At 35.9% G+C, this 13,837-nt stretch overlaps 1 protein-coding gene across 1 annotated transcript; it reads left to right on the forward strand.

Annotated features, from left to right (window-relative positions):
• Positions 1–239: 239 nt before the first annotated feature.
• On the forward strand, positions 240–3,924 carry LOC132095867 (calcium-activated potassium channel subunit beta-3-like). Its single transcript, XM_059500962.1, has 4 exons — positions 240–322; positions 1,110–1,304; positions 2,124–2,296; positions 3,277–3,924. Exons 1-4 carry the CDS (start codon positions 240–242, stop codon positions 3,672–3,674), a joined length of 849 nt encoding a protein of 282 aa, XP_059356945.1. The 3' UTR covers positions 3,675–3,924.
• The last annotated feature ends 9,913 nt before the right edge of the window (positions 3,925–13,837 follow it).

A 13,837-nucleotide genomic window follows, 5' to 3' on the forward strand; every position in this document is an offset into this window, starting at 1 on the left:
CCTATAGAAACCCTCTGTGGCATCCCTGTTCCGGCAAAGGAAAGATATTCCGCTGATCTCATCTGGATGAGAAGAAAACAATCCCTTAAGAGCACTCTGTTGTGCACTACATGTCTGACGGCTATGCAGCATGCTGCTTCAGTGTCTGGATGTATACTACATTGACCTTGTCAAAGTGGGGTCAGTGTTGTGTTAATTTAGTGCTGGAACCCAGTTAAGGGTTACTTAGTAAGACAGAAATGTTGCTGAATCAGTCCCCGCGGGGGTCTTTCAGTGTTCCTGTTAACATCACCCTGCAGGGCGCGCGGCGACGATACATGCGGTACGTAAAGAGATCACATCCACTGCCTCAGTCTTCATGACGCTATGAGATACCAATGTACTGTATTAAGCATTGAGTTATTCCAAATATATAGTAACTGGCAGTCCATCATCTATTTCATCTCCACTACTGTTTTATATCTAACCTTATATTAACTTAAAATCATGAAGAGATTAAATTTGCATAATTTATTCACTCCCATGTTGTTCCAACCTGTGAAAAAGTGCTTAACTGTATTAAAAGTAATTGATTAATTGTCGTGTACTTAAAATCTTTAAAGTGTATTTTAAAAAAACTGTACAGTAGTGTGTTATCTGATGCTACATTAAAGGTTTATAGTTTAAATACAGACTAAATATACTAAATTGATATATTTAGATACAGGATATACTGTACAAGTTATTTAAATTGCATTTAATATAATACATTTTCATTTAATTGTAAAAACATGCAAGTGACTGTCCAAAAGCTTAACATTAAGTTTACACTTAATTATATTCTTTCCATAATAAGTATTCTTTAAGTAACCCCCCACCCAAGTCATAAGTCATACAATATAAATAACAATGCAAAATGTATATAGATGTTTATATGCATATAAACTCCTTTGAGTTGCTTTTGAAAGTTTGAACAGCTTTTATGGTTTTATTGGTTTATGTTGTAGTTTTTTTAGCTTTAGGTTGCCATGAATTTCTGATGATTCTTCAGAATTTCTCCTTTTGTATTTCATGGACAAATAACCACATATGAAGTTATGTAACGTAAAGTTATGTTTGTTTGTTTTTAGGGATGTCATTCAGGAAAATGGAGGCAAGTGGAAGAACGCGGGGGAGATGAAGTGCAACGAGAAAGCCAGAGCTCAAATCCCAGAGTCCAGTGTAGGAGAAGACAGAGCCGTTCTCTTGGGCTTCACCATGATGACCTTCTCCATCCTCACCTACTTTCTGGTGGGAATCGTGATGGTGAAACCAAGTCTCTACAGGTTAGTTTCAGTGCTTCAGGTAGACAAGACTGCTTATTAATAGAATAGGATCCTTTCATATAGTCATTTTCTTTTTGCCGAACATCAGTTGCTAATATCAACACAATGAATTATGATGACCTTAAATAAATATGAAATAATTTGTGTGCCAACACCCAGTGAGCATGTCTTTTTTTCTGAAAGTAATGAAAATTCACCACAGTTTTTTATTTCTTTTTATTTCCACCATATCTCAAGTTATGTGTTTTATACAGCATTCTGTGATTAAAAATCCATATTAAACATTTTTTAACTCTAAATTAGAAAAGACATAGAATACCTTGTGTGATGTATAGTTTTCAGCTAAGAACTATTTAATCTTAAAGGAGCATTGCGTAGGTTCTGAAATTTCTAACCATTACTGACACCAGTGGCCGTTAGAGGAACTGCAGCCAGTCTCATGCTCGTTCTCAGTGCGCACGCTCTTTTTTTTTTTTTTTTTTTTTTACTTACGAGGAGTGTCTGTGGGTGTCTGAATTGTACTGGAGGCTGGTCGCTTCTTTCCATCTGCAGAGTCCATTTGAAAACACTATTGCCGCTGCTTACTATAATGGCTGGCGTGCCGTACGGTTGTAAGCCCAAGTAGACGAGAACGCGCATGACGTCACATTTTGTGAATTTTCGCGCCAATTCGGGCCCGACTCCTCAATGTTCCTAACTGACACTGTTGTGCTCTAAAAAAATATTTTTGAAAATTTGTTTTATAGCATAGCCATACTTTTGAAAATGTTTACATTGTAAGCCTTCACATCATTTGTTTAATGTTTGTGTTTGTAACAGTGACTGGAAACCTAAGAACTGCACCCTGGTGAATATTGATTTGGTAGATGAAGTGATGGATTGCCGTGGCATTGATGGCTTTAAATGCCTGCGTGTTCTGGTGAACAGCACCCCTGAAAAAACACTCCGACTTTACCATGATGAAGACACTGTCAAATACAAGCCAAAGGTACTTGACAATTTAATCACCCTGTCATTCGTTCTTCTGGTTTTATAGACTATGATTATGCTGCCAAGCTCCAAAAAAAAAGGACAATAAAGGCACACACAGACTGCAACTTCAAATTAGATTTGACGTTGGTGCTTTTATTTATTAATACATTTTAATTTAAGAGTTTTATTTCGGTTTGCTCCTTACTACACAAATATAAAAAGACAAAATTAACATTTTGTGAAATAATAATTTAGCATAATTGTACAATTAACGTGCAATTTGCATCTTAAAAGTCAAACAATCCTACATTAACTATGAACTATTTATTTTATCTTTATCTGTCTCTATGTATTTGAACTTCTTATTTTATGCATGGTCACAATGAATAATTATATGATGATGGTGATGATGATGAAAAATGACCAATTCATTAACTTAGATAATTCATCAGTATTTTGAAATCAATTTTGAATAACTGAAATTTTGAACATGATCAAAATTGTATAATCATGCATGGCAACTATGTATCATAAATGACAAAGAAGCTCAACATTTCAAATGGCTTTTTAAAAAGTTCTGAATCATCGTTACTGGAGTATCACAAAAAACATTTTTAGCAATAATTTTATGTTGCATTGACACTACTGATATTAAAAATTGTGGCAATTTTTTATTTAAATGAAAAGAAAACTGTTAAATATAATACTCATTTTGACATTTCAGTGAGTCAAAAACACTGTATTTTACAACAAATCTTTTTTTGCCTCTTTTATGTATTTATTTATTATGTATTTATTTTTATTTATTTTCATTTGTAATTTTTTTTTTTCATGACAAAAAATAAGGAGTGGAGATGCGTTAAAAATGAAAAATTATGTCTATTATTTAAAGATTATAATCTGTTCCAAGTAGCAGACTAAAAAAATGTATATATATATATATATATATATATATATATATATATATATATAGTTCAATTTTTTCATTAATGCTTGGCATAATCTTTCCCTCAGTGCTTCTACATTCCGAAATGCCAACGAAACAAGACTGATCAAGAGGCTGAGGCCAATAACATCACAAATGGGTTAAAGCACATGGAGAATGGGGAGAATATCACATGCTATCTCAGTGCTGCAAACCCAAATGACGCCATCTTTAGGAGGAAATACACTGTTCAAATGGCCTTGTACTACCTGCTGTGGCCCAGCCTCATGTTGTTCGGTGGAATCCTGCTGGTGGGGCTGGTGAAGCTCAACCAGCATCTTGCTTTCCTCTGCACTGAGATCAGAAGAGAGGAGTTACTAGGCAAGCAGAGTAAAGTGACGGAGGGAAGGATCTACAGGCTCTTAAGATGGAGGCCTGGAGGGCCCACGGAACAGCACGACCCAGTTAGATAGAAAATAGTAGAATGTGCCCCTACTGCAGTGGGCGGGTTAGTATTCATAATGACTTTATTCAGTGTATTATGATGTTAACATTAGTGCCTTACACCCTGTGGCCATAGCTTTTTATAACATTGTGATTGTTCATTATAATCAAATTCAAGAGGTTATATATTTGCAGTTAAGAGGGTCATTTTAATGAGCTGAATGTATAGGAGTTTGTTTCATCATTGGAACTGATTTTAATCATTTTAGCATTAAAGTGAATGGGTGCCATCAGAATGAGAGCCAGTTGATAAAAACATCACATTAATCCAAAAGTAATCCACACCACATTGCATGTAAATGGGTTTTGAATTAATTAAAGTCAAATTATTATTATTTAAAAAAAAAGCTTGTATGAAACAATTCAATAATAAAAAACTGCTTAATATATTAATAATTCCCATTCAATGAGATATGACATCTAAAAAGAACATTAGTCATATTCTTCAGTGAACTAAACATTAACAAATGTCAAATAATGTATATATTTGAAAAAATATTATAATAATTAATCAGTCATTACTTTTTTATTCATTAATTTCTCCCATTTAAACGATTGTTTATTCAAATGAAAAAATATGAAAAGAACATATTTAATAATAATAATACTTCCCAAGGCTTATAAAAGATTAGAAATAGTGTCAGAAGGTTAGATTTTAGATTGTATTGCACAATGACTCTGTATATTGTATCACACACATTAATAATGCCCTTCTACAAACAGCACTAACTCCATCTGGAGTAGAGCAGCACTTCAGAGAAATGAGTTGTGGTTATGATATAGCTTAGGCATGGAAGACTAACATATCAGTTTCCAGTCAATCCTTGAACAGCAAGAGGCCAAAAAAAATAAAAATTGAAGAAGAAATTAAAGCTCCTTCATTCCCTTCACGAAGCCTGTCAATCACTGTGTCCCTTTCACTTTGGGGCTTTGCCAATTTGTTCACACAGTATGGAAAGGTACTGAGCGATCTTGACCATGAGTATGATGAGGGTTCCTCCAGATAACATGCAACTCTTTTTAATAATATCTTCTTTTTTTTTTCAAGCTTCCACTTGATCATAATAATAATGACAATTGTATTTCTAAGAGATTGCTCAGGAGTTTTCAGGATTCTGTTTGTGATTTAATCATTTTTGCTAACTTTTAACATTTTGTAATGTCAATCACTCTACAACCCTGCCCTCCAAAGGCTTGTTAGCCAATCCAACGTCTACACATCTTAAAATACAAAACGACAGAGAGTGAGCATTTCTGAATGTCTAGTTTTTGGATTTGCTTCAATTCCTTATTTTCGCATCTGCATCTCTGATGTTATGGGGTTGCATGAGTGCGTATGGCATGGGCAGCTTACACATCTGGAAAGGCACCATCAAGGCTGAAAGGTACATCCAAGTTCTAGAACAACATTTGCTCTGATCCAGTCGTCGTCTCTTTCAGGGAAGACCTTGCATTTTCCAACATGACAATGCCAGACCACATACTGCATCAATTACAACATCATGACTGCGTAGAAGAAGGATCCGGGTACTGAAATGGCCAGCCTGCAGTCCAGATTTTTCACCCATAGAAAACATTAGATGCATCATAAAGAGGAAGATGCGACAAAGAAGACCTAAGACAGTTGAGCAACTAGAAGCCTCTATTAGACAAGAATGGGACAATATTCCTATTCCTAAACTTGAGCAACTTCCCAAGACGTCCCCAGTCCCCAGACCTTTGCAGACTGTTATAAAAAGAAGAAGGGATGCCACACAGTGGTGAACATGGCCTTGTCCCAACTATTTTGAGATGTGTTGATGCCATGAAATTTAAAATCAACTTATTTATCCCTTAAAATGATATATTTTCTCAGTTTAAATATTTGATATGTCATCTATGTTGTATTCTGAATAAAATATTGAAATTTGAAACTTCCACATCACTGCATTCTGTTTTTATTCACAATTTGTACAGTGTCCTAACTTTTTTTGGAATCGGGTTTGTAGTTATTGTTTTAGTTCACAGCTTGAAATTATTAAAGCAGTACTGACATAACACTTCCTGTCTGCATAAGTACGCACCATGGTGATACAGATCACAAAGTACATCATGACCGAGATGAACACCATTCCCAACCCCAGCAGAATGGCTCTGTCCTCCCAAGCCCTCTGCGCCGTTTCTGTCCTTCTTTTTTTTTTCACCTTCATTTCCCCAGAATTTTTTATAAATCACCCTGGGAAAAGAAGTCCAAACTGTGAAATAGTTTAGAATTTATAAAATGTATATACAGTAGTTCCAGTCCTGGGTGCTGATTGGCCACAGATGACAATCACCCAAATGAAAGTTAAGGTACATAGAAATATTGTTCAGTTTTGTTGTGTGACTCCTCTTCACAAAGAACATCTTGTCTGATACCTGTCAGTGAGATCTGGAAGACCTAAAAACAGAGAAATCATTGGATAACGACACACAAACATTTTACATTCTGTCACACCGAACACTGAACTTATGGTAAAAGGCATTTGAATATTACATTTTCTAAAAATGTACATATTGAAAACGATTTGAGATTATAAATATTTCATTCATACCATCATACAACTCTCTGACTCGCTCACAGTTTAACACATTGTTTGTACAGAAGCCAGTAGTATTGATTTTACAATAGACTGGTTTTACTATGTAAAGAATATATTAACTACTGATAACTACTGCATAAATCAGTAAGGAAAGATGGTCCATAACTCCGTAAGTGCAGTTTCTGAATAAATCTGAGAGGAAATGGCCTTAAGAAAGCTTGAGGGGCAGACTGAGCAATGCCTTAGCAATATCAAGTGGTTTGTTTGAGTATGTCTTCTTCCATTAAAATCTCAATTAAGTTCGGAAACAAAATCCTTTTTAAATAAATATTTCTCAAATCCCTTTTAACATTGACTTTAGACAAACTAGAGTTTCTGGATTTTCAAGTATGTCATGTCCAGCCTAATTGGAAATTATTTGGAACAGGATGCAGATTTATATTTGAATCTACATGCATATATTCAGCATCCTGTGAGATTTGGCCTATTCCACTCAACTTAATTCTTAAATATAAATTTTGTCCATTCTTGGTCATTTTCTAAACGTATCAACTCAAACTATTAGCACTATCACAACATACAGTGCTCAAACATGGTTAGCATGTTTAAAAGTGCTCCCAAACATTTTTTTAGGGGTGGCCCATGAATATTAAAATCAAGTCTATTCATATTCAAACAAAGCTTGAGCACTCTTATTTGCAGCTAAGAAGAGCAGGTCAAAAGAGGCCAGCAATAGTGTTGACGGCTGATAGAGCCCCACTTTCAAGATTGCCTTGTTATTACTCAGAGCATCAGGGCATGAAGAGAATTACATTACTATTACAAGTACACACTCACGTTTACATGCTGTATCGGCAATGTCAACTATTTCTTAAGCGGGACATGCTTTTGCTAAATGCAGAACCATGCCAAACATAAAGCATTCTAGAGTAAATGCGTTATTGATTCACTGACCCTGGTTTGGAAAATAGCCCAAATCCTTATCCCTGAAACAAGGAGAAGGAGTCTAATTTGGCAAAAAATGCTAAAGCTCTTTCCTTTTGTCCAATGTCATATGATTTTTAAGTAACGAGATGACTGAAAGCACTTATATTTTTATTTTTATTTTTAAGCACTCATATCAGTTCCTGCTGAGAATGAAAAGGCCTTTTTTATCACAACTAATCGATAAAGGTTCTTAGTTGATTGAAACCGTCTCAAAACGTTGCATCCATTTTATAAATGGATTTTAAAATCAATGCACACAAAGTCCTGTATTCTTTGGAATTCACAAATAAAATCTGTTTTTCATTCACGTCAACAGACAACGGCTTAGTGGCTTTCTATTACATTTTTCTATGTCTCACTTGACTTGGCTTTGTAGAGCAGTCACGTTTAACTCCAGGACAACTTGGATCAAAGGAAGTACATGAGTGACAATGTATTTCGGAAACATTTTCCCTTCACGAAATGTGCTCTGCTATCCTCTGAGTGCTTATAAGAAGGCATAGTATCATTTAAACCCAACATGCATGCTCTGTCTTACTAATCAATATTTTTAATCCAAAGCTTCCGTTGCAAGGCCAAGGTCTCTATACATACCTTTATTGATAGATTTGAGCCAAAGTACAGCAATGAAATTTCAAGAAAGCATGTTGGGTCAATAACCGTCAGCCTTCTCTTGCTCTTCTTGAGACCTGTAAGGGTTTTTAAAATACCCGATAATGCTGCTGGCAGATTTGTGGCTTTGTGGGCCGTGTGCCAGTGTGTGAAACTGTGTAGGGCAGCAATTTCCTGCCAAATGATGTGCAGAATGAGTCCTTCTTAGCCTGCCCGACACCCTGACCTCGCCCCTTTGAAGCATGGAGGTGAAGAACTGAACAGAAATAACCATGTGCCACTTTTCGTCAAAGCCCTGTCATTGAGCTTACATGGATGATTAATGGTGTTTACTAAAGCAAGCATCACCACTATGATTACTCATACTTAGGATTAGTGATTTGATACCCTAAACCTAAGGGCAGAAACATAAAGCATTTTTACACTGTAAAACCGAACGATTCTGAGCATGCTAAGGGAACGGTTCCAGTTGCATTTCTATTTGGACATGGTCAAACTCCCTTTCAAGGCAATTTAGTTCCTGAATGGGGAAATACAAAAATCTAAATGTGCTAAAAAAAAATATCTCTCAAATAACACCTAAAAGTTTTATACCTTAGCATATAACGCAACAAAGAGCAGAGGCTGAGCACAAGTTTCACTAAGGACAAGGCGGTTTTGTCAAGGCAATTGTCATAACAGCTAAACTGAAAGGGAACACTGACTGTAAGAAAAAAATGAGATTACGGCACGATTACAAACTGCTCTCTGCCTGAAATTCTCAGCACAGTTAGCTCTCCTCCTATAAATTTTGCATCTGAAAGGAAAACTCCTACAAATGCATGTACTATAAGATCTTTTGCATATGCAAGGTTAATAAATACACCATTTTTACCCCACTTTACACACTGATTTTGCAATCACTTGCTAAGCGTATGATGGGTGCAAACTCAAGATTTCTTTTGATTCCATCCAGTTGGAGGATCTGAAACTTTATCTGAAAATCTGAAATTTTAGTTGATTTAAGAACTACAGTGTGTTCAGCTTCATCGCTGGGAGATGCATGTTACTGAATGAAACCAATTAAAAGTCTGTAAGTGTCTGATCTTCAGTCGTTCAGTGGATGATGCCCAGTTTTTCCTCTGTAGCCATTTACAAAGTCTGCAAATGTTTGATGCCTACTGTTTTCAAATCTGTTTAGATTCGAAAAGTTGAGTAGTTCAGCTGTTCACTTTCTATTAAAAAAGAAAGATGGTGGACTTATGCCTATAAAAAGCCAGACGTTCTTTTGCCTTATGCTGGAAAAATGGCGGATCATAAAAGCATACTGGCAAATATTAAAAACAATGCAACAACACATAGCAACTTTACAGAATGCCTAAGCAACCATATAACAATATAGCTACTAAAAAACCAACCACTGATGACAATTAAACAAACAAGCAAGCACCACTAGATTGTGGCTACACATCGAATAAAAAAATACATTATGTTGAAGATAAATATAAACCTAAGAAATATTCAGTGGCAATGACAGCAAGCCCTTCAGTGAAGGATCACACATGTCAAACATGGCTTTATTCTAACCTCCGTAAGACAGCAGGGTTTCTTTGCCGACTAAAATTCTCTACATATCTGAAAGATGACAGATATATCATTTTGTCCCAAGGGCAAACTGATGAGAAGAAGCCAGAACTGCTGTGCAAGAAGGCACACTCTTTTATCTCAGTGCAGTCTGTCCATGTGAATGCACATAGGGATGATAATTGGACTTTTTGATGGACTCTTTTAAATTCTGAAATCCATTTAACACTTTTCACACTTCGTCGCAAAGGGAATGGAGTCAAATCCTTTCATTTTCCTTTTTTTTCTGCAAAGAGCGCATGTCTCAAAATGATGCTATCTTTGACTTCAACTTCATCTCAGTATACTCTGCTGAGGCTGACTAGTTCTGTTTTGGGGAAAAGTACTAAATCCACATTATTTTCAAGATTCCATAAAACTTAGAACTCCCAAATCTTTTATTTTACAACCAGACCAGTCACACACCCTTGTGTGATTTACAGTGTGTTGAGCAGATGCTTAGCGGTGGACATTTACACCTGCTGTTGGCAATCGTTTTTCAGCTTCTTCTCTTCATGTGCCCATTCAACCCTCTATATAATGTTCCAGGTAGTATTTTCTGCGTAGTGTTGGATTATTATAGCATTAAGTGTTCAGAGGAGTTGAAAGATCTTTAAAAAGTCCTGTCTCATCATCACAACATTCAAAACACAGACATGTCAGTTGGTCTTGTAAATATACTGTGGCCTCACAACATGTTTGTTGGCTTCAGTTTGTTTCCCGTGCTCTCCACCGAAGGTCTGTTGTGGGAGGATGTAGCGCTACGAAATTCTTTTAAAAGGCAAATAAATTTATGACATCAATAAATGCATATGCACAGCTATCCTAGTGATATAGAATGGTGAAGTTTTTCATTCATGACTGTAGGGGAAAGAAGAAAGTCATATACATTTCTTATTATTAATATAAGCATGCTTCAAAATATCTTCTTTTGTGTTCAACAGATAAAAAAAAATAAAAAAATCATACAGGTTTGGAACAATTTGAGGGTCTGTGAATGATGACATAATTTCCATTTTGGGGTGAACTATCCATTTAATATTTTTGTGGAACCCGTGATACATTTATTATCAGAAAAGAACATTTGAAATGGAAAATCTTTTTTTTAACAATTGTTTTTACTATTAAGTTTCACAAATTGGTTCTTGCTGATTGAAAGTATTTATTTAACATCTTGAATTAGATTATTATGAGTTATATTTTATATATTCTTGAAAATAATAGTTTAAACTAGCATTTTGAGTCAGGGAGAGAGAAACAAAATGTACAGTGTTGAACTGAGGGGGGAAGTAGGCTCAGTGCCAGTGTGTACCACTGGGTCTCTGTTGGAGTTCATGCCTGTGATTTCAGTACTGGCTAAACACGTCTGTGTGCTAGCTCTGTTTGGGTGGAGTTGTTCCCTTTTCCCTCAACTCATACCTAAAATTACCATTAATAGCATCAAATTTTAAATCTAAACTTGATTCTTAGGTCAAGACATTAATCAAAGAACTGACAAAACTGGTTACTATGTGCTGAAATGTTGTTTTGAGTCCAGTCTGACCTGCTTGAGGAAAGAAAGTCAGAGCATAATTTGTTGCTGTTGCACTAAAGGCCTCCCAGTTGCAGCAATTACAGATTTTTGTTTTTATATATACAGATACATGCTGGGTTTGCAATCTGTATCTACAGTGTATTTATGGAGTGGTGCGAGTTATGGATGTACTGCTATTTTAAGTGTGCCATCTCCTGGTACCATTCATTACTCAGACATAACATTTCAGGTTAATGGTGCATACGGCACGTTTCACAACACTGTAATCTTGGAAACACACAGCACTGGAAACCATCCATCTAGTAGTTATTGTGATGGCAGACTCAGACTTCGCTGCTAAGACCGATGACCTTTCCATGATCAAAACCGAAGTCACATTTAGATGGATTGGGCAGTTTCACAGCTTGGTGGTGCATTAAATCTGGGGTTTATACGATGCAGCATAATTTTAGCATTGGATTTTAACACATCGAATGATTGTGTTTCTTATCTGAATTCATCTATTATCATTTTGTTTGAAATTACATTGATTTTAAAGTCATTTTAAAGGCCATATTTCCCCCTGCTTGCCAAAAGCATTGCTCCTGCTCCCTCTTTGTTGGCCAAAACAGTCCCACAACTGGATTGCAAAGGTCTTGGTAATTAGGGACTACTATTACAAGACAACCAAAATGCATCGCTTCCAATTCTAATTAAAAGGACAATATGTGTTTTGATAGGAGACCAGTGGCTGAGAATCTCATCCAAATGTGTGATGTTTCACTCCATGCTAAATTTGGTGTAAAATGGATAATCGTGCTTGGCTCTGAGTGTTCCAGTTTTTACTCTCTCTTTCCCCGCTTTATGTTCCAGCATTAATTTGATTGCCTCATTTACAGCCAGCTCCAGTGCTGTTGCCAAGGATACAGGAAACACTTTTATTGGTCTGTTTGTATCCAATATTTGTATGGCTGGTATTGAAGCGTGGAAAACTCTACAAACATCTGACACAATTGCCAAGGGCAAATATGCATAGAAGAGACAAGGACAGAATTATTTGCACATTAAGCCACTCTGAGCGAGAAAAGGGGCAAACCTGATTGTACTGTCTTTTTTAAACCAAAGTTGTTCTATTAACAACAACAAAACATTAAATACTCACTTATTAAAGGAATATTTCACACAAAAATTTGAATTAGAAATTAGAATCAGAACCCTCAGGCCATTAATGATAAAGATGAGTTTCTTTCTTCATCGAAACAGATTTGGAGAAATTTAGCATTGCATCATTTGCTCACCAGGATGGTCTGCAGTGAATGGGTGCCATCAGAATGAGAGTCTAAACAGCTGATAAAAACCACACAATATAATCCACAAGTTATCCACACCACTCCAGTCCAGCAAGTGACGTCTTCTCAGGCAAAAAGCAGTGTGTTTCTAAGAAACAAATCCATAATTAAGATCAACTTTAAACTGTCACTTCTGGCAATTTTAATTTCAATTGTATTTATTTATTTCACATTACAAGTCCATTGAACATAATAAAGCTTCATCCAGTGAAAAAGTCTCACATCAAAACCCACTGACATATTTGTTTAGACCCTTTTTTTTACTGTTTTCATGTTTGATCTGTGCATATTTCTTTCCTGATTCAGACCTTTTCATTGAAAAAAGCAATATTATGTGTATATGACTTATGGAAGTTATTTTAGCTGGAAGCAGCCATTTTTAGACTTGTTTATTACAAAACACATAGATTTTTATTATTGTGATATATTGTGATGTTTTTATCAGCTGTTTGGACTCTCATTCTGACGGCACCCATTCACTTTAGAGGATCCATTGGTGAGATAGTTATGTAATGCTTAATTTCTCCATCAAATAGTTTCTGATGAAGAAACAAACTCTTGGATTGCCTGAGGGTGAGTACATTTTCAGCACATTTTCATTTCTGGACAAACTATTCCTTTAAAACAAATTAATGAGTGATCGGACTGACCTTTACTTTAAGGTCTGTCAGAGAGTGATTGCATGTTCATTCAGAAATCAATCACACTGCACAGTATAAATTATTATCGGTATAAAAAATCCAATAAGCCAATCGTTCCTTTGCACTGTGACATTCATGATTTAAGATGCATTCCTTCAGTACCACGAATATAAACAAGTCACGTTCTTATACACTGATACTAGCTGTGCTTCCTATATAAATACATCTCAGATCAATTTTAGTAATGTCCAAAATGTGGTCCTTATATAATGTGGATGAACACTGATCTCATCATAGCCTCCTGTCTGATAACAAATTATGGAGGAATCACAAAAAAATGATATACAGTATGGATTATGATGTGTCAAGCAGTAATTCAAATGGACAGCAGGCCTGCTGGTGGTTTATCTGATGGGTTCTCAACCAGCAGAGATGTTTCATAGTTGTGTCATCATCTCCCAAATAAGGTGGGGGGGGGGGGGGGGGGTGTTACAGGGGCTCCTAAGTTAAAATAGGCCAGACTTTATTTGTGTGTGTGTGTGTAATATATATATTCCAGCTATAGAGGGAGAAAACAGGTGTAATACTCAAGGGACTAATTGTAAGTCACTGCTGCGATGCTTTTAGAAAACGTATGGTATATTCAAAATAGCAGTGTAATACACAGACCAATGATGTCAATCTGTTATTGAATGACTGAGCGGAGGAGATTGTGGGTGTGGCGGAATTACTGGCAGTGACCAGCCAGCCAAAAAACATTTGTTTCAGTGGTGGGGGTTGGGCGTTCAACCGTGTTGTTGATCATCAATCCGATTTTATTAACTTTAACAGTGTTTTGCTACGTTTATTTTTTATTAATAATGTTTA

This window comes from Carassius carassius, chromosome 20 (assembly GCF_963082965.1).
Source record: "Carassius carassius chromosome 20, fCarCar2.1, whole genome shotgun sequence".
In the NCBI taxonomy this organism is placed as follows: Eukaryota; Metazoa; Chordata; class Actinopteri; order Cypriniformes; family Cyprinidae; genus Carassius; species Carassius carassius.